Source organism: Astyanax mexicanus, chromosome 13 (genome assembly GCF_023375975.1).
Source record: "Astyanax mexicanus isolate ESR-SI-001 chromosome 13, AstMex3_surface, whole genome shotgun sequence".
NCBI classification, from domain to species: Eukaryota; Metazoa; Chordata; class Actinopteri; order Characiformes; family Acestrorhamphidae; genus Astyanax; species Astyanax mexicanus.
Genome location: NC_064420.1, coordinates 49,189,501 through 49,214,832, shown reverse-complemented (window position 1 = coordinate 49,214,832; position 25,332 = coordinate 49,189,501). Strand labels below are relative to the sequence as shown.

At 34.8% G+C, this 25,332-nt stretch overlaps 1 protein-coding gene and 1 long non-coding RNA gene across 6 annotated transcripts in view; one reads left to right on the top strand and one right to left on the bottom strand.

The window, feature by feature from the left end:
- The window catches only part of plcg1 (phospholipase C, gamma 1), a 97,270-nt gene that overhangs the window by 1,545 nt on the left and 70,393 nt on the right, over positions 1-25,332 (top strand). For both annotated transcript variants that reach the window (XM_049463108.1, XM_049463109.1), the window contains exon 2: positions 5,907-6,204. In XM_049463108.1, the coding sequence (XP_049319065.1) occupies positions 5,991-6,204 (214 nt within the window). In that variant the 5' untranslated portion in view covers positions 5,907-5,990. The remainder of the gene's footprint in view (positions 1-5,906; positions 6,205-25,332) is intronic.
- On the bottom strand, positions 16,785-17,944 carry LOC125780650 (uncharacterized). Of its 4 annotated transcripts, XR_007423918.1 has the most exons (5): positions 17,804-17,944; positions 17,465-17,533; positions 17,354-17,419; positions 17,038-17,128; positions 16,785-16,815 (listed from the first exon to the last, which is right to left on the bottom strand). It is a non-coding gene; the product is annotated as an uncharacterized LOC125780650 (long non-coding RNA). The 4 variants fall into 4 exon arrangements; XR_007423920.1 differs by lacking the exons at positions 17,465-17,533; positions 17,804-17,944 and adding an exon at positions 17,645-17,717 and having other exon boundaries at positions 17,038-17,173; XR_007423919.1 differs by lacking the exon at positions 17,804-17,944 and having other exon boundaries at positions 17,510-17,549.

The following is a 25,332-nucleotide window of genomic DNA, read 5'->3' as shown; positions in this document are numbered from 1 at the left end:
CATTTTAAAACACCCTTATAATTCAGTTATTTACAGAAAAACACAAGGTTTAATTCGGTTTATTTTTTATCTGCTTCAGGTTATAAAATTACATATTAAAATGACAGGTTATTTTTTTTATCTCCAGTACTCTAACTATGTTAACTAAACAAGCTTAGCTAGGTTAAACTAGCAAAAATATCTTAAACGTCTCAGGCACATTTTAGTACCCTTTTAATTGGGTTATTTACGAATACATAAAGTTTTAATCCAGTTTAATTCTTATGTGTTTTATAGCTAGGTTATCAAACAACAGTACTTAAGCTTAGCTAGTTAAAGTTAGTTAGGTTAACTAACAGCTAATTAACCCAAATATAAATTAATGTCAGGCACATTTTAAACACCCTTTTAATCTGTTTTTCTACGAATATATACAATTTAATGTGGTTTATTTTTATGTTTCATAGCTGGCATTAGCTAGGTTATAAAACAGTCTTATACTACATTTTTATTACCAGTCAATCTAACGTTAGTTAAGTTAGCTAAACCACCTTAGCTAAAAAGATCAAAATAAGATTAAAACTGAGTCTTAAAATCTTAAATGTGTCAGATACAATTTAATACCCTTTAATTTCCTCATTTACTTTGGTTATTTAAGATTAAATTTGGTTTAATCTGTTTCTAAACGCTGGTAGCGTTATCCACTCAGAGATGGAATCATTTGAGTCGTTAGCTTAGCATAGATACACTGAAATCTGCTTCAAATGCACAGCCTGTGAGCCCTACTCTCACAGATAAACTAGATTAACTATGTTAAAATGTAGTTTATCCTATTATACAGATTATAGGTAAATATATTAAACGAGTATACAGGCTGTGCCAGATTATGGTTAAGCAGGGTTTAATCTTCTACATGTCGTATTTAAACGATTTTGCTAGCTAATACAGCTTAGGTTAACTAGGTTATCTGCCACACAATATTCTATATATTCAGTATATTGCAGTGAGCACTAGCTATGTATGTTTAAATGTAGACTTTTGTAGATATTATGGCCATAAATCTGACTATTTTTTACTAATATAGGTTACATGATGATCATTGAAGACCTTTAACTTTGTTTTTATGTATATTTCCCAGGTAAATACAACAATACAAGGGCAATAATCAAGGTTTAATGTTGGTCCATTTCTATACTATTAGCCTCACTCTGCTTATCTTTTGAAGACTGTAAACTGTATTTTATTATTATATTTGAATACAGTAATACAAGAGTAATAATCAAATTGAGTCTATCAGTCTATATCTATTATATTAACCACACTCGGCCAATATTTTGAAGACTCAAACTGCATTTGTTATAGACTTAAATACAGTAATCAAATTGACTAGTATATCGGGACTATTAGCCACACAGTTAATATATTTAATATATTGCAGGTAGCACTAAGTATATATGCCTTAATGTAGACCTATTCTACCTATAATGCATATATTAATATAGGTAATCTTTTAATACAACTTATCTATGAAAAAAACAATCAGATGACGTGTTGAAGGTTTTTAACTGTGTTAATTTTACATGTAAATACAACATAATAATAATTGAATTGAGTCTATTAGTCTAAGTCTGCAGTATTAGACAACTAATACTGCAGATTAGACAACTAATATACTCAGTATATTGCAGTAAGCACTTACTATACATGTTTAAATGTTGACTATTCTAGCTATTATGGCTATATATCTGACTAATTCTACTTATATATTCTAGTTTTATGGGTATGGGATTAATATGGGTAATATTTTAATACAACCTAACTATAACATAACACTCAGGTAATCTGTTGAATACTTTAAACTGGGAGTTAAATAGATTGAAATACAGTAGTATGATGACAAATATGACAAATATAGTCGATTAACCTATATCTGTAATATTTGCCAAACTCAATCTTTTAAAGACTGTAAGCTGCATTTTAATAGGTTTTAATACAACCTAGCTATGACAAAATAAAACTCGTAGTTTGTTGAATACTTAAACTCTGTTTATTTTGTATTAAAGTACAATAATACTATGAAAATAAACAAATGTAATCTATTACTCTATATCTGTACTATTAGCCACACTGAATCTTTTAAAGACTGTAAGCTGCATTTTTTAAAATAGATTTTAACACAGTACAAAGATTTACTGTAATCATTTTTCAAGAGACGTTTCTTATTTTTCTTTAACCGTTCTTTGGGAAATCAGCTTGTGTGCTTGGGGTCGTTGTCTTGCTGCATGACCCACATTCCCCTGAGTATCAGCTCACAGACAGAATTTTAGCTTTGTATTTAGCAGAAAAACAGTTTTACAAAATGCTGTTTCATGTCTACTCTATGGATGGATTTAACATGTATATCGACTGTCTGCTTTATGAATATGTTGAAAATGTGTACGTTTAATATGTAAAAAACCTAAATAGTTTATAACCACAGCCTGACATAATGTGTTGAATCTGTTGTGATCTGTGAACAGCATAAACTCGTTTTACCACTACCTGCTCAATGAAATAGGACTATGACTATATATATATATATATATATATATATATATATATATATATATATATATATATATATATATATATATATATATATATATTTTTTTTTTTTTTTCTTTTTTTTTTTATTTATTTGTACAACACAATGTGTGCACTCACAATAGTTAAAATGCAGGACGTGTAACGTCATGTTAGGGTAGGTGAATTAAATGCTACAGCTTTTATGCTGCTTGATACAAAAGGAAACTTTGGGTTGTTTTTTATTTCCATGACATATTTACCAGAGGCATATTGTATCTGCGCAATATAATTTATTATTATGAAAAGTCATGTATTTTTAAAATATTGCAATTTATATGCTAAATATAAATTACATATAAATATTTATATGTAATATGTTAAAGTTGTGCAATGATTCTTGCATTAAAATGTTTAAATCCAATAAATAGAAGCCTAAACAGTGTTTAACCAGAACATGGCATCATTTTTAAACTTAGTTATTGAATTTAACCGTAATCTGTTGTGATCTGTGGTCTACATTAACCACAGGCTGCTACAGGAACGTAACATACACCTGTAGTGTGTTAAACTTTACAAACTGCGAATACATCTTAATATGTAATGTTATCAGAATATGACTTAATGTGTTATATAGACATGATAAAAAATATTTATAGTCTTGAGCAGATCTGTTGAAGACTGTACACTGGCAAAATGTTTTAAATCAGACTGTAAAATGCAGCAAAATGTGTTTAAACGCTGTTTAGTCTTCCTCTATTTAGGTTGGATGAAAACATACATATATTTACACAGTCAGTGTACAGCTTTCAGCATAATGCAGTTATGTTTTTTTATGCAGAGTATAGAATATTGCATCACTATAGATTAATATGGGCTAGTCTAACAAAGACAGTCCTTTAATTTGTTTAAATGTATAATTACTGCAGATAAAACTTAAATGAATTAAATAAATGGAAATACACTGTTTAAATTAATATAGTAAATAGATTTAGACATATTTATACAGTTTAAGGTACTGTACAGACTTTAGTATGTTGCATTTGTGTTTATATAAAGTATATCCTGTAGCAGGATGTTGCTAACTGTATTTAAATAGTAATTAGAATAGATTAGAATAGATTATTGCCAACTGTTTAGTCTTGCATTTTTATGTATAACTTCAGCATATGATATTTAAGATATTTTAAAGTAATGCTACATATCATGATACAAATAATGTCCTCTATGTGTTAAAGACTATAATAAATTAAGCTTGTTGTCCAAAGACTGTAGTGGACTATGCTTAATTGTGCCTATATGTAGGCATTAAATATGCTGCATTTTAGCTTTGTGGTAATTTTTTGTTGTTGTATTACTTTATTAATGTTCTAATATTTATTTTGTCACACTTAACATTTTATACAGTACTATAGTCAGTATTGGTAAATTACTTTTGTTTACAAATGAGACAAACAAATGTTAATGTTTCTTTTTGCATCAATGTATAACACTTATATTTATAGAAAATATTTTTTTTTTGTTGCAGTAGTTTATTATTATTTTTTATTACTAAAATATAAAATTCTGTGTTTTGTCATATTGCTATGAATGCCAATCAACATGCATCTCTCAAACTACTTTTAATATAAAAGTTCTTAGCATGGCATTAAAATCCATGTATATCTACATTTGTGAGATATACAAATCTTTTTACCTGTTTTGTAATGTTTGTTTACGTGAATTTGGAATATGAGGGCCACATATGGTGGTGTTATTGTGTTAGTTCACATGGATCAGGAGAGTTTTTAACTGAACCAAATATTTTGTGTAGAGTGAGCGAAAAGGTTTGGGGCAAACAATCGAATAATAACAAATATTTGATTTGTTGTAAATTATTTACAACTCCCAGCACAATTTTTGAAGTACTTTAGAGGTACACATTAGTAGAAGTTTAATGACCTCTGTAATTGAGTACACTTAGTTTGACGAATACACTATAAAAATCGTTTCTATTTGATAAAATATACATGATACACAGTATTCATGCTTCGTGTGTTCCACATTTTGGATTTCCAAAAGCTGATTATTATCCATGAGAACACAGGCTGTCTCCGAGAAACATACTTACTACTACTACTACTACTAATACTACTACAAATAATAATAATAATAATAATAATAATAAAAATAATAATAATAATTATTATTATTATTATTAATAGTATGGTTGTTATTTATTTATTTATTTATTTATTTATTTATTTATTTATTTATTCGACTGTTCCAACACTCTGTGATTTAGAGCTTCTTAGAGTCTCTGAGAAACATACTTAGTCAGAAGACTCCTACTACTACTACTACTAATAACAATAGTAATAATAGTAATAATATTAATAATAATAATAATAATAATTGTTAATATTATTATTATTATTATTATGATTGTTGGTGTTATTGTTATTATTTGTAGTATTATTATGGTTGTTGTTGTTTATTTGTTTATTTATTTGACCGTTCCTACACCTTTTTAACTTCTATTATTTTGTATTTAACCTCTTCTATTATTTGCACTTCAATATTGTAAGTCGCTTTGGACAAAAGCGTCTGCCAAATGTAATGTAATGTAATGTAATGTAATATATAGTCCAATAAACATTAACATGCAGTTTTTGTTACAGTGCCCATAATAACGATGATCTCATTATCCTACGACTTTGCGATACTCAATATATTTAATGATACATTTCACTATGATATTTCACAGCATACGGTACTCTTAAGTATTCAAATACCAGGAATTATGGATTTATAAGTGTCATTTTCACATAATTTAACAACTAATATTCTTTACCGCATTCTTTACCCTATTAATTTGAATGTAGTGCCACCACCTGAACTAAATAGTCTGTAACTGTAAACTTCATACAGTCAAACTGGAGGCGAGTCTTAAGGAGTTTAAAGCACCTATAGTTCAATAAAAATACCTGTATTTGACGCAATTAGTTCATTGGTTTAAAGCACTGCCACTATGAGAGCACAATTTACCTTGCTCTCTCTGGACGAGTAGATGACGCTCTTTCCCCTCAACACTCCTAGGGTGTTGTCTGTTTCAATAAAAATATCCATATTTGACTTTTAATATTGATACAGTATATCGCAATATTGATATTGTCCCAAGATGTATATACTTTTTAACTTATTTAATTTCTTTTTTTTATTTATTTAACTGTTTTTAATGGATTAATCAGATTAAGTTAGAGTGAATACAGCAGATCTAAAGAGCTGAAGGTGTTGATAGTGTGAAAGCTCAGAATGTCTGTGTTGTTTTAGTGCTCTGTGTTCTGATTGGCTGCTGTTCTGTTACTCCTCCCCTCTGTTGATAGGTGTTCTGCTCAGGCCCAGGAGGCTCTGAACTGTAGTGATCAGAGGAATAATAAGGGAAGGACTGAACGGAAGGGAAAGTGGCCATGGCTGCCGCCTTCTTCTCCTCCAACGGCCCAGTGCCGTGGACCCCCAGCGACACGGAGCTCAACAGCATCTACCGGGACCTGGAGCTGGGAACTGTGCTGACTCTTTTCTACTCTAAAAAATCTCAGAGACCCGAGAGGAGGACATTTCAGGTCAAGCTGGAGACCAGGCAGATTATATGGACCAGGGGCACGGATAAAATCGAGGGAGAAAGTAAGTAGCACTGGGGTTTTTTTTTGACTTGCACAAAAGTCTAATTCTAAAGGGGTTTATTCACTCATTTCTATTATCTTTACTGGAGATGGAGTGATGCTGTTTTGTTTCCATGTCGAAGTGTTTCCACTATGTGTTAACTTGTGGTTTCTGAGGCTGGTAACTTATCCTGCATAACAGCGGAAACTCTTGCTTTTCCACCATTCCCTGGTCCTGATGAGTGCCAGTTTCATCATTTTAAAAAGTTTTAATTGTTTTTGCGACAGCGCTTAAGGATGCTTTCAATTCAAGTTTTTGAAATCTTTCGGATTGACTGACCTTGATTTTTTCAAAAAAAAAATTCTTTACTTAGTTGAGTAGTTGTTTCTTCTCATAATCTGGATTCGAACATTACTCAAATATTCACTATTCACTGTATACCTGTAACTCTACCTCTTCACTACTTTACTTTAACTGATGCTCTCAAACACTTTATTAAGAGACAAGAAATTCAAGTAATTAACTCTTGATGAGTTCAGCACAGCTGTTAACTGAAAGCCATTCATCTAAGGTGTTTGTCTACTTTGGAGAACGTAAAATATTAAACATTCTTCATAGTTTGGATGACTTTAGTTTTAATCTACAATGCAGAATAGGGGTGGGCAATATTATATCGAATACAATATATCGTGACACAGAAATATCATGATATTAAAAATCCATATCGTGATAATAGGGCTGTTCTGTCTTAAAAGTAGTCTATTATTTACTGTGAAGCTTTAGGTGTATTTATTGTATAATTGTTTTAGTTTGCAGTTTATATGCATGCACTAAATATTCTGCAATATTTTTTGCTGCATTAAATTGTTTTATGCTATATTTATTTTGCCACATTATGATTATACTGTTATACTCTTATACTATATTCCTGAAATGAATTAATTATTTCAGTTTTCCTATATCGCCAAGTATATCATTATCGCAAAAATACCCTGAAATATCGTGATATTATTTTAGAGCCATATCGCCCACCCCTAATGAAGAACATTTTAAAATAATGGAAAAACACTGAATTGGTGGTGTTTTAAACTTTTGGCTGATACAGTATATTCTTTAGAAAAAAAATGCTGTAAAATTGCAATTACAAAGCTATGCAGATGACTTTTAATTTGATACAATGTGTATAGGATGAAGGTAATTAGATAGATAGTATCGACTGAAAAACATGCATTATTCTGATGGAGCTACATTAAATTATACCCATATTGAGACCACAGAAAGCTGGCATTACTATCCTAGTCCTGTACAGCCCTGTCGTGTCTTTCATCTGGTGAACAGACAGTTTGTGAAGAGGTTGTAAATGTGAGTGGATTGATACTGAGTGTGATATGTGAAGCTGAACCCTAGATTTAATTTAATTTATCTGAGTCGAGCTTCCTGAGAACAGGGTTACCAGGTTTCTACAGTGGTTTCATGTGATAAAATACTAAGATGTGTTTTTTAAACGTGTGGTCCTGTCACTGCTGGAAAAAAAAAATCTGGAGGAAACGTGTCTGATGATGATGTCTGATACTGATATGAAACTGCATCATTAAGTATGTGTTGATACTGACACTTATCATACTAATACCTTTTTCTCATGTGTGGTTGGGTAGGGGAAGTCCTGTTTGGTATGATATAGAGCTGAACTTGTGATGAATTTTCTTTATATGTGAATAACATGCTTTCGTTAAGCATATTAAAGATATCGTAAGTTCTTAACCCTGAATTATCTCCAGTGATTGGGGGGGAAAATAGAATAGAAAATAATTATGAGTGTGCCATATCGTATCGCATGCGAAAATATCGCCAACATTTTTGAATATCGTGAATTTTACTTTAATCCTGGATATATGGAGATATTTGGAGTGCATTACTATTAATATCATGACATTCTGGATCATTGACTTCTGCTACAAATCTGCTAAAATTCTTGTTTTGTTTTGTTTCAGTAGTGTATTTTTTTTTTTACATTTTTTTTTGTCAAATCGCCAAGAGTATCGTTATCACGATAATACCATGAAATATCGTGATATTATTTTAGGGCTATATCGCCCACCCCTAGTAAGAATATTAGAGTCTTTCTTACATTCTTTTACAGCATTCTAAAATAGTGTAAGAAAGACTCTATAATATTCTACTATAAAATCTGTGTAGCAAATAGATCCAATTAACACTTAATATTTAATATTTCTTTCTTTTTTATTTTCACTGCATTGGGAGCTTGTGTGTAATATTGTAATATATGTTTTTTTTTTTTCATAAACCATCCATAAAAACAAAAACAATGATTTTAAAAGTGTTCTAAATCACAATAAACTAGTAAAAATTAGCTGTTACTTTCCCCCAATGGCCCTAGTACTACTGTTTTCCAGTGCAGTGGGCGGGGCCAATTTTACTGTTTATGGATGGTTTATGAAATATATAGGTCAATATGAAATATACAGTAGGGGTGGGCGATATTATAAAATAATATCACGATATTTTAGGGTGTTTTTGCGATAACGATATACTTGTCGAAATAGGAAAACAGAAAAAAAAAAAGTAATTTCAGGAATATAGCATAAGAGTATAGAGTTGCTCAGGAAACCAGCAAAAAGCTGTTTTTAGGGTGTTTTCACACCTGTAGTTGTGAAGGTTTCTATGGTCCAGATTAGTTGATGAGTTGGTTTTTTTGGAGCTTCAGTTTCTCCCTCTGTTTGGTTTGGTTTGTTTTCACACAGGCTTAAACCTAAATGCACTAAAATGCGCATCAATAAACCATGCAAGCACATCGTCTCTTCTGATTGGTCAGAGCTTTCGGGCGTAGGAGTGAAAAAGTAAATATAGCAAGAATATTCTGTGAGCTGCGAGCAGTAAAAGCTGCACATACATTACTGAGTAATGTATGTAAACAGCATGGAGCAGCAGAGACAGCGTTTGTGCATTGCTGTGGTAATTAGCATTATCTGGCTAATATATTAATATATATATCAGATTAAACTGTATATTTAACAGCTGGCTCCAGTTGTTTTTACATGACAGAGACAATATGCTATACATTAATAGCTTCTATTTGATTGGCTGAGTTTATTGTCTCTTACAGTTGCTTGCAAAAATATTCATAACCCTTGATTTTTTTTTTTTTTTTGCATTTTGTCACCTTAGAACCACAAACCTAAATGCATTTTATTGAGACATTAGATGATAAACCAACACAAAGTAGCTCAACTAAAAAAAAACCTGAGAAGTGTGACGTGCAAAAATATTCAGACCCCTTTACTGTGAAACGCATAAATAAAGTCCAGTGCAGTCATTTCCTTTCAGAAGTCACTTTAAGGTAATAGAGTTGTGTGTAATTTAGTCTTAGTATAAATACATCTGTTCTGTGAAGACCTCAGAGGTTTGTCAAATACTTGTGAACAGTAGTGAACAAACAGCATCATAAAGACCAAACAGGAACTCACCAGACAGGTCAGAGATAAAGTTGTGAAAAATAAGTTTAAAAGCAGGGTTGGGTTCTAAAACATATCCCAAGCTTTAAGCATCCTAAGCATCACTCTTCAATCATTCACTGTGAAACGTGGTGGTGGCAGCATCATGCTGTGGAAATGCTTTTTCTTCAGCAGGGATAGTGTTAGAAAGCTTGTCAGAGTTGATGGGAAGATGGAGAATAGATGGAGATAAATACAGAGCAATTTACCTTCCGACAAGACAATGACCCTAAACACACAGCCAGAGCTACAGTTAGAGTCACAGTCCTGACGTAAATCCCATTGAGCTTCTGCGATAAGAAAAGGCAGGTGAATTGAAGATCTGGTGCTTTTATTATTTGTGAACCTGTCTGGTACGTTCCACACATGCATCTGATAGAGCGATGCGTACGTCGCTGAGCGTGACCTCACGTCAGAACCGGTTTCTTTTCTTTGATCTGAACCGGTCTGTGCGTTGGCAGGACAAACATAGTTTAACAGGTGAACCTGCATGGTTACTGTAACAGACGCACATATTTACAGGAGCATACTTCATATACACCATTTTTACTGTACTGAAGAATAACACAGCAGATCTGTAGCTATAATTTACATTACAGACAGTCTAATTTTACTCGAGCCAGTTTGTGCCGAGATTGGGCTCTGTTTTTTTATTTATTTATTTATGTTTATTTTATATAAGACTATGGCGTGATAATCACAATACAGCAACAAACAGTAACAAATAAAATTGTTTAAAATAAAATTACACAATTTATTACACAAGTTAAAATGTCTGTAACAGCACACCTGAGCTCCTCCGCTTGTCCGCGCAAAACCTTATTGCTGTTTTATGTGTTTTACACTAAGGCTATATGCTTAAAATAATACAAAAAAATGTTTGTTCAGAAAGTATTTTATATTCTTAGACATTGTTAATTGTATTAGAGTAGACGGGGAGATCAGTTCTTAAACAATATGTCTATGCTTCTTCAGTTTTGCAATGTTAATATCATTCTGATCAGATTTTGTTCATTTAAACAGTCTGAAAATGTGTTTAAAATGCTCAGTTTTAACGATTAACTTGCTAAAAAAAAATGTCTGGTTTAATTCAGGCTTGGGCTCATAAAAATAGTGTATGGGTCGGGTCGGGCTTGGTTCAAGCTGGATGTTTTGGGCCTGACCTAAGCTCAAATTTTTGTCTAATACTGATATACTTAAAATATCATTGTGCGTCCCTAATAATATAGACACCTCTATACACAGAGTGGACTATGGCAGGTAATATAATATAATATAATATAATATAATATAATATAATATAATATAATATAATATATATATATATATATATGTGTATTGACGTTCATTACTCGGGTAGAAGTATATATACTAGGGTTTCAACTCAAGCTTTTTACTCTTTAGATAAAAGTATAAAAGTGCTGGTTTCAAAACTACTTAAAGTATAAAAGTAAAAGTAATTTAAGGAGAAAAAAATAAAGACATTTGGAACAAAAGCTTAGGCCACGCCCACAGAGTCCTATAGTGCACTAAAACACCCCCTCCCCCTCCTCAAAACACATTTTACTAAAAGCCATAATGACTATAATGTTCTATTAAAATGTTAATGTTGATAATATAATTTGGGATTTTGCACTAGGCTGTTCTGTAGTGTTTCAGCTGCATATATGCTAATTGTAAATGAATGTATTTTATTTAGTAGAATGTAAATATATTAAAGAAGTTTAGTTGGACTGGAGTTTATCTGGAGTTCCCTTGAGTTTCAGCACGGATCATCTTCATACAGGACGTGTGCAGGTGTGATTGATCACAGTATAAACCAATAGGGAGTTGGAATGGTATATGTTTATACTTCTCTACATCCAATCACAATCAGATTCACTCTATCTGGATGGAGAGATTTATCTGGATAGGGGTTTTATTGAACGATGAGAAGAAGTTGGAGTGAAAATGAATGAAATGGCTATTTTTATTTTATTTTAAATAATTACTCCAGTAAGGTATAGATAAGCAACATTTCTACCTAAGATAAAGTATTTGTACTTGTATACTGTAGTATACTGTAGTGCTGGATTACAGCGTGTGTCTGCAGGCTGAGTGCAGTCTGGGCTGTTGGCTGCGCAGGATGCATGGCGTACAGCTGCACTCTGCTCCGGATGCAGCAGTGAAGCAGGATCTCTCCTTTTTTTTTCTCTCTCTCTCATTCTTTTCTCTCTTTTTCTGTTGGCTGATCGTTTCTTTCAGAGTAGTTGCGGAGCATGTGATCTCTTACTGAGGTGACATGTACAGCACTACACCCAAATAAACGATAAACAGAATAAATAAATAAAATGTGATCAGTCCTTCATACTCCTCAGTTTAGTTTGAACCAAAATAGCAGGTGTGAAAGTTGCCGTGAACTAAGAACTAAAATGTGCTGCTACAAAAACACCGTAATCTGTTGTACCCATACTGCTCTGTAATTAATCTACAGTTACAGTAGATACAGAATCACCAGCACTGTACTCTATTGTACCTGTACTGCTCTGCAATTAATCTACAGTTACAGTAGATACAGAATCACCAGCACCGTAATCTGTTGTACCCATACTGCTCTGTAATTAATCTACAGTTACAGTAGATACAGAATCACCAGCACTGTAATCTGTTGTACCCATACTGCTCTGTAATTAATCTACAGTTACAGTAGATACAGAATCACCAGCACTGTAATCTATTGTACCCGTACTGCTCTGTAATTAATCTACAGTTACAGTAGATACAGAATCACCAGCACTGTAATCTGTTGTACCCATACTGCTGCACTTTTGTTTAATGGTTGATAACACCTTGCCTCAGCATGCTGTAGCTGTAGATTAATTACAGAGCAGTATGGGAACAACAGATTACAGATGCTGGTGATTCTGTATCTACTGTAACTGTAGATTAATTACAGAGCAGTACGGGTACAACAGATTACAGTGCTGGTGATTCTGTATCTACTGTAACTGTAGATTAATTATAGAGCATTATGGGTACAACAGATTACAGTGCTGGTGATTCTGTATCTACTGTAACTGTAGATTAATTACAGAGCAGTATGGGTACAACATATTACGGTGCTGGTGATTCTGTATCTACTGTAACTGTAGATTTATTACAGAGCAGTATGGGAACAACAGATTACAGTGCTGGTGATTCTGTATCTACTGTAACTATTTTGGCTGGATGTCCTTCTCAAATCTGACTTGTAAGTTCCATAGTATATAAATCATTTTTCAAGCTGCAGTAATAATTTAAAAGGGACAAGAAGAACTTTTGTCTGAGCTGTGGATAGATTGCATTATTCCATTCGTCTCTTTTCTGAGTGAATAATAGCTGTTTGCTGGTGTTTTTTGTATTTTGCATGGTTGAAAACATTCATACAGTGAGGAACAGCAGCAGTAGCTCCTCAGATAAGAGCTGTTCTCATTTCTTTGTAGGCAGGACGGAGCAAGACGACCATTTGACTCCATAGAGCTAAGCTTCCATTACTCCAGTGTATTAGTTTTAATTCCACGGATGAACCGGTATACCGACCAGCACTATACTGTAACTGTATATTTAATGGAACGCAGCATTACCGTTAGAATTCACAAATATATCCTACATGATATGATATAGGCGCTCTAAACTCCCTAATCAAACTCTATTAGCAGGAAATTGTGTTAATATGATCTGTTGCCAAGCTATTCCTCATTGGGTGATGTTGCATTATTGTGGATTAATGTTCATATACTGATGAATTATTCTCCATGTTGTAAGAGATCTTTTTTATGAGGATGTTTAAATCTGATATTTCATCTCCTGTATTGTGTTCAGTGTCTTTACAGCGTTAGAGTTACAGCTAATGTTCCTCCAGTGGTCAGGAACGCAGTGGACTGTTCTGTATTGTTGAGACGGTCAGTCCTGAGGATATGAAAGGAGAAGTGTGGTTGTGGAAAGCAGTTACTCTGATAAACCAGTTTATAATAACGCACTGTAAGTTGGGCTTTATGTTGAGTACTGAACAGTACTGGACAGTGCTGAAATGTGTGTGATTGTTCTCAGTCACAGTCAAGTATTTTGATTCTTATTAACATTTTTAAGGGGATATATTATGCAAAACTCACTTTTTGCATGCTTTTGTATTTCCACTTGGGTCTCGACTGCTTCTAGAAACACTATAAACACTCCCAACCATTAAAAAAATCCACCCACAAGTTTTGTGTGAATCTGCCGAAAGAGTTCATATGCTTCTTTCAACCATTTGGATGTTCCTCTCTTATTATGACGTTACAATAAGGAACGTTGCATAGAACTACCCCTCACCCGTCAACCCTCACCAGAACCCCAGCCACACGATTTATTGATGAAACGTATCAATTTCAGTCTGATTGGTTGAAAAACTCAGACAGTACACAGCCGGATTAGCCAGCAGACTTCGTCTGAGGGAGGGATCTGTACCTACCCTTCGTGGCAAGTCAGCAGATGAGGGATATTTAAGAACTTTCAAATAATGAATTTTGTGCTTCTAGCGTAGTTACGCATGAAGTAGCTAACTAGATTAATGTGTGTCAGTGCTCAGTGTTTAATATGATGCGTAGCCAGCTACAGCTTATTTGCATAAAAGTGACAAAACCCTAAATGTCTCATTCTGAAAGGGACTGAAACTGGTAAGACGATGATCTAAAAGATCATCTGTTAGATGATCTTTATCTTTGTGAGAGCGTTTTTTGTAAAAAGAACTTCATGAACATGTTTTGTATAGAACATAGACCTTTTTTTCCTATTCTAACTTGTGTAAAAACAGGTATAATATGTCCCCTTTAATACAGAACTCGTAGTTAGAGGAGCAGTTTGGTGAAAAACTTAAAAATCTGATTGTGTGAGATGGAATATGCATGGCAGTTTTTGCTACTGTTTTTGTTGTACTGAGAGGAGGTTTGGTTGTGCTTTACAATGCAATAACGTGGCTCAAGTGTGCCTCAGCCCACCTCCTGAAGTGGTTCAAGTGATCAGATTTGTATCTGTTGTAAATGCGTCTCAGACCACCTGCTAAAGTGGTTTGTATTATCAGATTTGTTTTGAATGTGTCTTGGGTGTGTTTTAACTTATTTTCATTTTTAAGTGGCTTTATGTAGTCCAGAAACTTCTCAGTACAGTAGCTCCTGTGATGCTTGAGAAACTGGATGGTGGGTGAAACCGAATCTTCACATGAAGCTCTGCTTTTAGCACATAAGCATCAATTAAAGAGTGTGAACTGTTCAGACCATTGTCTGATTTATAGATCATATTTAAAAAGATCATATTCACCAGCTGTGTGAATATAGCCACTGTTATTTCTAAATTAATGTTTAGATTGCTTTGCATTATTTTTCAAGCCTGAGTTCTGCCCGACTTTGCCACTCTGTCACTTTAAGAAAGCGTGTTGGTCAGAATCAGTTCTTTATTAATGCTGAATGCTCGTATTGAGCGCTGGATGGTGGTGCGTAGCGACCTGTGGGTATGGAGATACGTCACTGGTGTTCCCACACTCCCTACACTGTGTTCAGTGTGATCCTCGTACCAAGCAGAACTGGCATCACCTTCCTCTTTCAGGAGTCACGTCTGGCTTAGTGTGATTAATCAGGTGATTTAAGCCCAGTTCTTCTAAAAAAACAAAAAAGCAGCTCTACTCGGCATTTTAACCAGGGGTTGAAAAGATATGTTCTAAATGATATCCTGGGTAGTGTTACCTGTACTGCAATACCACAATCAGGGTTTTTCAGCTGTTATGATGACTTTTTGAGTGCTAATCCATGTCCCTGAAAACCATAATTCCATAATGTATTTAAGCCTTGTCTTGGACTACAGTGTAAATGATATTCCAGCATAGGGCAAACATCCCTTTTAGTGCGTTCCAACAACATGGAACTGGCACTGTTCTGGTTTGTGAACTAATTTTGAATCGTTCGCTGCGTTTTAAGGAAACAAAAGTAGGTTCTGGAACCAGGAACGTTTGTTCACAGCGAGAACTGAAGAATACCTGCGTTCACTTAACTTTTTTTTTTTTTTTTTTGGACAATTCCACTAAAATTGGTGGAAACATGGGGTGGTTCGCTGAAAAGCACTTCAACTATTTTAAGTTGCACCCACTTCTTTTTTTCTAACACATGCTTCCTCCGACACGTGTAGTCAGCCACCGTTGTTTTTTTTAACTGCTGCTGATGCAGCATTGCTGAGTAGCATCACTAACGCTCGGAGGAAAGCGCAGCGACTCGGTTCCGATACATCAGCTCACAGACGCCCTGTGCTGCAGACATCACCCTTTTGTGATGAGGGGAGAGAGCGCCATCTACCCTCCCGGAGGGAGCAGGGCCAATTTTGCTCCCTCTGAGTGCCGGAAGTTTCAATACCACCACATATCAATAATGTAAAGCATAGCATGTGGAGCGTCGATTGGTCCAGCGGTCTAAAGCACTGGCACTATGATCGGGAGATCGCTGGTTCGAATCCCAGTCATACGGCTTGCCGTCAGCTGCCAGAGACCTGAAAGAGTACAGTTGGTCTTGCTCTCTCTGGGTGGGTACAGTAGATGGCGCTTTTCCCCCCCCTCATTACACCTAGGGTGATGTGGATCAGCACAAGGCTGCGTCTGTGAGCTGATGTATCAGAACCGAGTCGCTGCGCTTTTCTCTGAGTGTTAGCACTATGAGTGTGTGTGTGTTTGTGTGTGTGTGTGTGTGTGTGTGTGTGTGTGTGTGTGTGTGGCAGGAAGGGTCTCAGCTGCACTCTGCAGTCTTGTGTTTCCTGCTGCCCTGCTCAGACTGGTCAGCCAGTTCACTCTCAGCCTGTGGACAGCTGCTTAAGCTGTGTGTGTTTCTGCCTGTAGGAGGTCAGCTTCCTCCCTCAGACGTGTGTGTGTGTGTGTGTCGATTTCCCGCTTTATCTCCAAATCTGCCAATGGCCACCTTTTTGTTTAGCTCTTGTTACTCCTCATTCCACAGTTTGGCACCACATGGACCAATCCCAGTACTAGTTTTGTGTCCCGTGACTTTTGCCATGTCCTATAGAAGGTAAAGAACAATCATGTAGCTGTGGGATATGACTATCAGCCCTCACTACAACTCCCATAATTCACCTGCACCCACTATTATCAGCCCTCACTAAAACTCCCATAATTCACCTGCACCCACTATTATCAGCCCTCACTAAAACTCCCATAATTCACCTTCACCCACTATTATCAGACCTCAGTACAACTCCCATAATTCACCTGCACCCACTATTATCAGACCTCACTACAACTCCCATAATTCACCTTCACCCACTATTATCAGACCTCAGTACAACTCTCATTCACCTGCACCCACTATTATCAGACCCTCACTACAACTCCCATAATTCACCTGCACCCACTATTATCAGCCCTCACTACAACTCCCATAATTCACCTGCACCCACTATTATCAGACCTCACTACAACTCCCATAATTCACCTGCACCCACTATTATCAGACCTCACTACAACTCCCATAATTCACCTGCACCCACTATTATCAGCCCTCAGTACAACTCCCATAATTCACCTGCACCCACTATTATCAGACCTCACTACAACTCCCATAATTCACCTGCACCCACTATTATCAGACCTCACTATAACTCCCATAATTCACCTGCACCCACTATTATCAGCCCTCACTACAACTCCCATAATTCACCTGCACCCACTATTATCAGACCTCAGTACAACTCCCATAATTCACCTGCACCCACTATTATCAGACCTCACTACAACTCCCATAATTCACCTGCACCCACTATTATCAGACCTCACTACAACTCCCATAATTCACCTGCACCCACTATTATCAGACCTCAGTACAACTCCCATAATTCACCTGCACCCACTATTATCAGACCTCAGTACAACTCCCATAATTCACCTGCACCCACTATTATCAGACCTCACTACAACTCCCATAATTCACCTGCACCCACTATTATCAGCCCTCACTACAACTCCCACAATTCACCTGCACCCACTATTATCAGCCCTCACTACAACTCCCATAATTCACCTGCACCCACTATTATCAGCCCTCACTACAACTCCCATAATTCACCTGCACCTGCACTGTTGTAAAAATACCCGGAAATATCGTGATATTGTTTTTAGGGCCATATCGTCCACCCCTAGATTTGATGAACTAATTTTGGAAGCAATCTAGGAATCAAGTGGACCATAGACTAGTTTCTAATGTTTAGGCAGATTGCATTATATTGCATTTTATTTTATTTTTTATTTTTTAGGTTCACTGATGTTTTAGACACACTTAAGTAATCAAGTAAGGTGAAGTTCGATTAGATTTTAAATAATTTAATGTGTTTTAACTCTAGTTATTCTCTACGCATATTGATTTAGTGCGGATCAATAAAGGTTCTTTAGGAATCTTATTTCAGTGCCTGCTGTGCTTTCCAAAAATCAAAGTCCCTGGAGCTTCTAACCTCTTTAGGAAATGAGCCCAGTCATTTAAGTGGGGGCGTGTCCTTAGAATAGTCTCCGCCCTCTACCTCATTCTACTTTTATTGCTGTACTTTACTCTGATAGGCTGAACACAGATTAGTCTAGCTTTGACACTTTTCCAAGGCTTCTGAGAGATGGTTAATGTGAAGATCCTGCTTTTATTTGAGTAACTGTCTCTATGCAGCAGAAAGTATTTCCTGTAGAGTTTTCAACCCACATTTCTGTGAGGATTTGATTGCATTCAGTTGTTATGCTTCTCCAAATCATACTAAAAACCTATTAGACAGAGCTTAGTCATTCTAGAAATCACCAGTTTCACTTCCTGGTATTATGCATGGAGCCAATAGGTCTATAGACTAGATGAGTTGTGTTTTTGTGCATTTGCACATCTATGTCAGCAATGGGTGCAGTTTGGGATACATTCACACTGCAGGTAAAAGTGGCTAAAATCTGAAATTTACTTCAGGCTTTTTACCTTTTAATCTTTAATATGACCCATATCTCACTTATGTCTGCTCCATTGTGCATGCATCATTTACAAACTATGATCTGATCAGTGCTTCATGGTAAGTTTCACTTTAATCCCAGTCAGAGTCACACGAGCTGTGAATGAGTTCAGGGTGCAGCTAATGTAGTTTATCACAGAAAATTTACTGCAGCCGTGGTCTGTAGCTGTGATCATTTGGCCTGTTCATTAGGAACAGCATGTGGCTACAATAAGGCCTGACATGTATAAAAAAAATAAATTAGGTATAGATTACTGTATTGAGGACTGTATTTTTCGCAATAAAAGGCACACCGGATTATAAGGCGCATTACGCAACACTAGTCAGGAACAGGGGTGTCGGCATGTTTTCCTTCTAATTTAGCAGCGGCGCGACCTGTAAAAAAGCTAAGCTAAGTAAACAAAACAGTATTTATTGAAGAAAAAAGAAAGTTGAATGAGCGCTGGATGTTAAACAGTTTTCAGGAGAGAAATCTGTGAAGATTATTTTGGTGAAGCTAAATGCTTAAATTTATTTACAGTAAGCTTCAATTTCCAGATTTCCCCTAATGCCACCCAACAGCGCTAGACTGGGGAACCCTGAGTGTTCCGGTAAGCCAGGGCGATATTAGCATTTCACGTAGCTTGTTTTAACATGGTAAACACATAGACTACAGTCTGATATTACTCACCTCTGATTGGTGAATAAGGTACCTGTTGCTTATCACAGTTAGTGGCTAACGCTAATGCTGCTCCAGCAGTGCTAGCCTGTGTTAGCAGCAAGCTACAGTTCTATATACTCGCCTCTGAACAGTAAAAGAGCTAACTAGTGCTTAGCATGTTTAGAGGCTAACGCTAATGCTGCTCCAGCAGTACTAGCCTCGGTTAGCAGCAGGCTACAGGCCGATAATACTCACCTCTGAATGGTGAAAGAGCTAGTGTAGTTAGTGGCTAATGCTAATGCTGCTCCAGCAGTGCTAGCCTGGGTTCGCAGCAAGCTACAGTTCTATACACTCGCCTCTGAACGGTAAAAGAGCTAACTAGTGCTTAGCATGTTTAGAGGCTAACGCTAATGCTGCTCCAGCAGTGCTAGCCTGTGTTAGCAGAAATCTACAGTTCTATATACTCGTCTCTGAACGGTGAAAGCGCTAACTAGTGCTTAGCATGTTTAGAGGCTAATGCTAATGCTGCTCCAGCAGTGCTAGCCTGGGTAAGCAGCAGGCTACAGGCTGATAATAATACTCAATTCTGAACGGCAAAAGAGCTAGCCCTTAGCACAGTTAGCGACTAATGCTAATGCTGCTCCAGCCTTGGTGCTGGAGAAACTTTACTGCTCCTTAATTGCCCTGACTGGTAAAATTCATACATAAGGTGCACTCATGATTTTTTTGGGAACATTTAAAGGATTTTAAGTGCTCCTTATAGTGTGAAAATTGTGGTAATATAGTATAATAATAAAATATGTTGTAGATTATATAATAGTAACTTATTATAGAGTAAGATATTCTGCAATAATGAATGTGATAGAAGTTCTAGTATAAAAATGACTCTTTTTATATGTTTTTGTGTTACAGTTGATTTAAAAAATAAAAGTCCAGACTAGGGTTGCAACGGTATGAGATTTTCACGGTATGATAACCGTCTCAGAAAATACCGCGGTATCACGGTTATCACGGTATCACAGTTTGTTACATATATTATTAAACTGACCCTTAAAGAAATTACAACAAAGTTTTTTTGTTCAATTAACTATTTATTGTAGAAACCTGGAACAATTATAATTTTAATGTCTCCTTAAAAAAAATAAACTGTACACCATTAGGTGAAGGAAACCAGGTTTTTCCACTACTCTTAAGGTCATTAAGGGTGTATATAATTTTATATATATATATATACACACACACACACACACACACACACACACACACACACACACACACACACACACGTGTCACACATTACATGTCCTCTAAGAAGTAAAGATCCTGTGTTTAAACTATTCAGTACAATTATTTAAGTTTAAATTATTTAATATCTGATAAACTGAGCCTGGGTCAGTGTCTGATCAACAACTGTTGTAAACGTCCGTTTTACTGCCAAGTTGGTATATAACCAGAGTCTGGTTTTAACACATGAAAAACAGGCACGTCAGAATTTGAAAATTAACGCATGTAAATGAATGGCGTCTTTCACATCCAGTCCGGCGAGCACCTTTACACGGACACGTGAATCCATCGTAGCACGCACTTCACGCCTGTACCTGCGTGCCCAAATTTCAGATAACTCAGCGCTTTTGCGGGCGCTTACCGCATGGGTTGTGCACGACTACAAAGAGGTTTTATTTATGTTCAGATTAAAATTATAAACTAAACATACTTTGCGCTGCACGGCGGGGTGGTGTTCTTGGAGATGGGAGAACAGGTTTGACGTATGTCCACCTTTAGCTGTGACTTTACGGCCACATTGATTATAAATCGGATACCCATCCTCGGGTGCGTTCGGCGGGTCTCTGAAATAGTCCCACACTGCTGATTTTAGTTTAGCCTTTTTTTAGGCGGACGGAGATTTGTTTAGTCTGATGCACTTTCTGCCGTTCTCACCGCTGTGTGCTGAGGAGCTGAAGCGGAGCAGAGTTGCGCATGCGCGGGTGAGTTTCTCCGCTGGCTTGCGTTTTACCGGTAATAAGCAAACACACACGGTATGATAACCGTGCATTTTAATACCATGGTATACCGTGAAACCGGTTACCGCTGCAACCCTAGTCCAGACTGAAGTTCTATTTTAATGTTTAAATATTATAATTATGGTTGTAATTTGTTTGTAGTTTTGTTGTTTTACGGGGTTTTAATGCGTGTGCTGTTTGTGAGGCAGTAGAGTCAGATGAAGGCCTGTGGTCGTCTCAGTGCGAGGTGTTGAGTGCAGCTGTGAGGCAGTGTGAGGGACGAGGAAACGGGGGATGTGAGGTTTTAGAAAGGTTATTTGGAAAGAGAGTCGGCAGGAAAAGCATCATTAGCTCAGACTTTCAGGCTCTGAGTGTGTGTGAAGTCTGGGGGTTGTGTGTGTAGTTGAAAATGTGTGAATTTGGAGTTGACTGTAGTAAATGGGCCGGTCACCGTAATTACATTATCCACTTATCATTAGCGTTAGGGATGAACCGATAGAAATATATATATATATGTATGTGTGTGTAATATATATATATATATATATATATATATATATATATATATATATATATATATATATATATATATATATATATATATATATATATATATATTAAAGTGTGATGCAAATTTAAACAACTGCAATAAACCGTGTAGCTGACAGGATTGCATTAAACAGCTCTGAAAAAAATGCTCTGAATCAGTTTCTCTGATTTTGCTATTTATAGGTTTATGTTTGAGTAAAATGAACATTGTTGTTTTATTCTATAAACTACAGACAACATTTCTCCCAAATTACAAATCAAAATATTGTCATTTAGAGCATTTATTTACAGAAAATGAGAAACGGCTGAAATAACAAAAAAGATGCAGAACTTTCAGACCTCAAATAAAGCAAAGAAAACAAGTTCATATTTATAAAGTTTTAAGAGTTCAGAAATCAATATTTGGTGGAATAACTGGAGAGTTTTAATCAGTTTTTTTAAGCATCTTTGCATCATGTTCTCCTCCACCAGTCTTACACACTGCTTTTGGATAACTTTATGCTGCTTTACTCCTGGTGCAAAAATTCAAGTAGTTCAGTTTGATTTGGTGGCTTGTGATCATCCATCTTCTTATATATATGTGTGTGTGTATATATATGTATGTATATATGTATGTATATATGTATGTATATATATATATATATATATATGTATGTGTGTGTGTGTATATGTATATGTATATATGTGTATATATGTGTGTATATTTCTCTACCAATACCGATATACTGGTATATGTAGGGTTTACTATATAATATTGTACACTAGGAGTGGGCGATATGCTCCTAAAATAATATCATGATATTTCATTACATTTTCGCGATAACGATACTATTGGCGATATGACAAAACACTGAATTTTAAAAAAACAATTTTAAGTATGCCCTACTGCAACAAAATAAAAATTATATTTTATTATTGCATAGGATATGATATGGCACACCCCTAACAAATACAAAAAAATAAAAAAATAATTTTATCAGATTTGTAACAGAAGTCATTGATCCAGAATGTCATGATACTAATAATGCACTCCAGATATCTCCATATATCCAGGATTAAAGTAAAATAATAAGTAACCTGATGTGATAATTAGGGGTGGGTGGTATGGCCGATTTTTCAGTGTATAATATTGTTCACGATATTTAAAAATGTTGGCGCTATTATCGCGTACGATACGATATGGCACACCCCTATTGCATACAATAATATTGCCAAAAATTGACACAGTAAAAAAAAAAAAAAAAGCTTAAAAACTACTTTTAGTTGTTTGTTTGTAATTCACATGCAGTATACATGCTACACTTTTAGATTTTTTAATACAAAATCAGGGTTTAAATAGTTACTTTTCATGAATTTGTATCAATTATCTTTTTATATTCATACTAAATAAAACTAATATTTATTTTATTGCAGTAGTATATTCTTAAAATTAATGTTACATTTTTTTTTTTATATCGATAAGAATATTGTGCTATTCTTATATATTTAGGGCCATTTTGCCCACTCCCACTATACAGTATTGAATTTTTAAAAACAGTGTTGATATTAAGTTATTAGTTTAGATGTAAAGATTGGTGTCAGAAGTGGTTCATTTTGTGTTGTGATTAAACTCCACCCACTAGATAATAGCAGTGCTGTATACTGTCATTATACCCCACTGTTCTGATTATGTGAAAAGTATAAATTTCTTTTGTTCATATTAAGTTTTTTTTTTTATAACTGTTTCCTTGAAATTGTGATGCAAATTTAAACAACTGCAACAAACCGTGTAGCTGACAGGATTACATTAAACAGCTCTGGAAAAAAATGCTCTGAATTAGTTTCTCTGATTTTGCTATTTATAGGTTTATGTTTGAGTAAAATAAACATTGCTGTTTTATTCTATAAACTACAGACAACATTTCTCCCAAATTACAAATAAAAATATTGTCATTTAGAGCATTTATTTACAGAAAATGAGAAATGACTGAAATAACAAAAAAGATGCAGAGCTTTCAGATCTCAAATAATGCAAAGAAAACAAGTTCATATTCATAAAGTTTTAAGAGTTCAGAAATCAATATTTGGTGGAATAACCCTGATGGTTTTTGATCACAGTTAAAATCATGCATCTTGGCATCATGTTCTTCTCCTCCACCAGTCTTACACACTGCTTTTGGATAACTTTATGCTGCTTTACTCCTGGTGCAGAAATTCAAGCAGTTCAGTTTGGTGGTTTGATGGCTTGTGATCATCCATCTTCCTCTTGATTATATTCCAGAGGTTTTTAATTTGGTAAAATCAAAGAAACTCATCATTTTTAGTGGTCTCTTATTTTTTTCAGAGCTTTATATGTATATATTTACTTATACTGATAGACACATTTATTACTTTCAGAGGGACTAAACACCCTGATATTAGGGGTCTAAGAAAATGTCAATATATATATATATGTATATATATATGTATATATATATATATATATATATATATATATATATATATATATATATATATATATATCGATCGCAATATTTTCTTTTGATATACAGTAGAGTTGTGCCATATCGTATTGTACGCAATAAAAACCCATTTTAAAAACTACTTTTACCATAAATGTTAGTTTGTAATTTCCATGCAGTAAATATTCTACACTTTAGTTTTGTGGTAGATTTTTACATCATGTTACATTATTTTATACAAAATCAGTTTTCTGAAAAGTTACTGTTAAATAAATTATACATTTCTGTAATGTTCATACTTAAAAACTAGAACTTTATTTATTTTTTTGCAGTAGTACATTCTTGAACTTGATGTAAAAAAAAATATTGTGATATTATTTTAGGGCCATATCGCCCACCAGTACTATATTGCATTGATTTTCAAAAACAGAGTATCGATGTTTTATTAAATTATTAGTTTAGATGTAAAGATTGGTGTCAGAAGTGGTTAATTTTGCTATGATGAAGCCCCTCCCACTAGATAATAATAATAGATAATAGCAGTGCTGTATTCTGTCATCAGACTCCACTGTAAATTCTTCTTTTATTCAGGTTTTATTCAGGTTTTTATATATTTTTTTCTTTAAATTTTGATTAAAATTTAAAGAACTGTTGAGAGGATTGCAATATATTGTGATATATCGAATTGTAACCCCTTTATCAAGGTATGAATCGTATCGCTAAGTTTTAGTCTAATTTATTTATGATGAAATTTACATTTACTTTCCAAAGCAAAATATGGATAGTTTATCATTATTTACTCATGTATTTTTGAATGTTTGTGGTTGCAGACATATTTTTGTTGTATAAACACATTTTAAATATATATAAAATATATATATCTTACACACACCACACACAGACACACACACACATGCTTTCCTGTGGTTGACGGAGTGACGGAGCAGTACAGGAAGTGTGGTTTAGACTGGCAGGTAGAGGGGAGGAGGGGA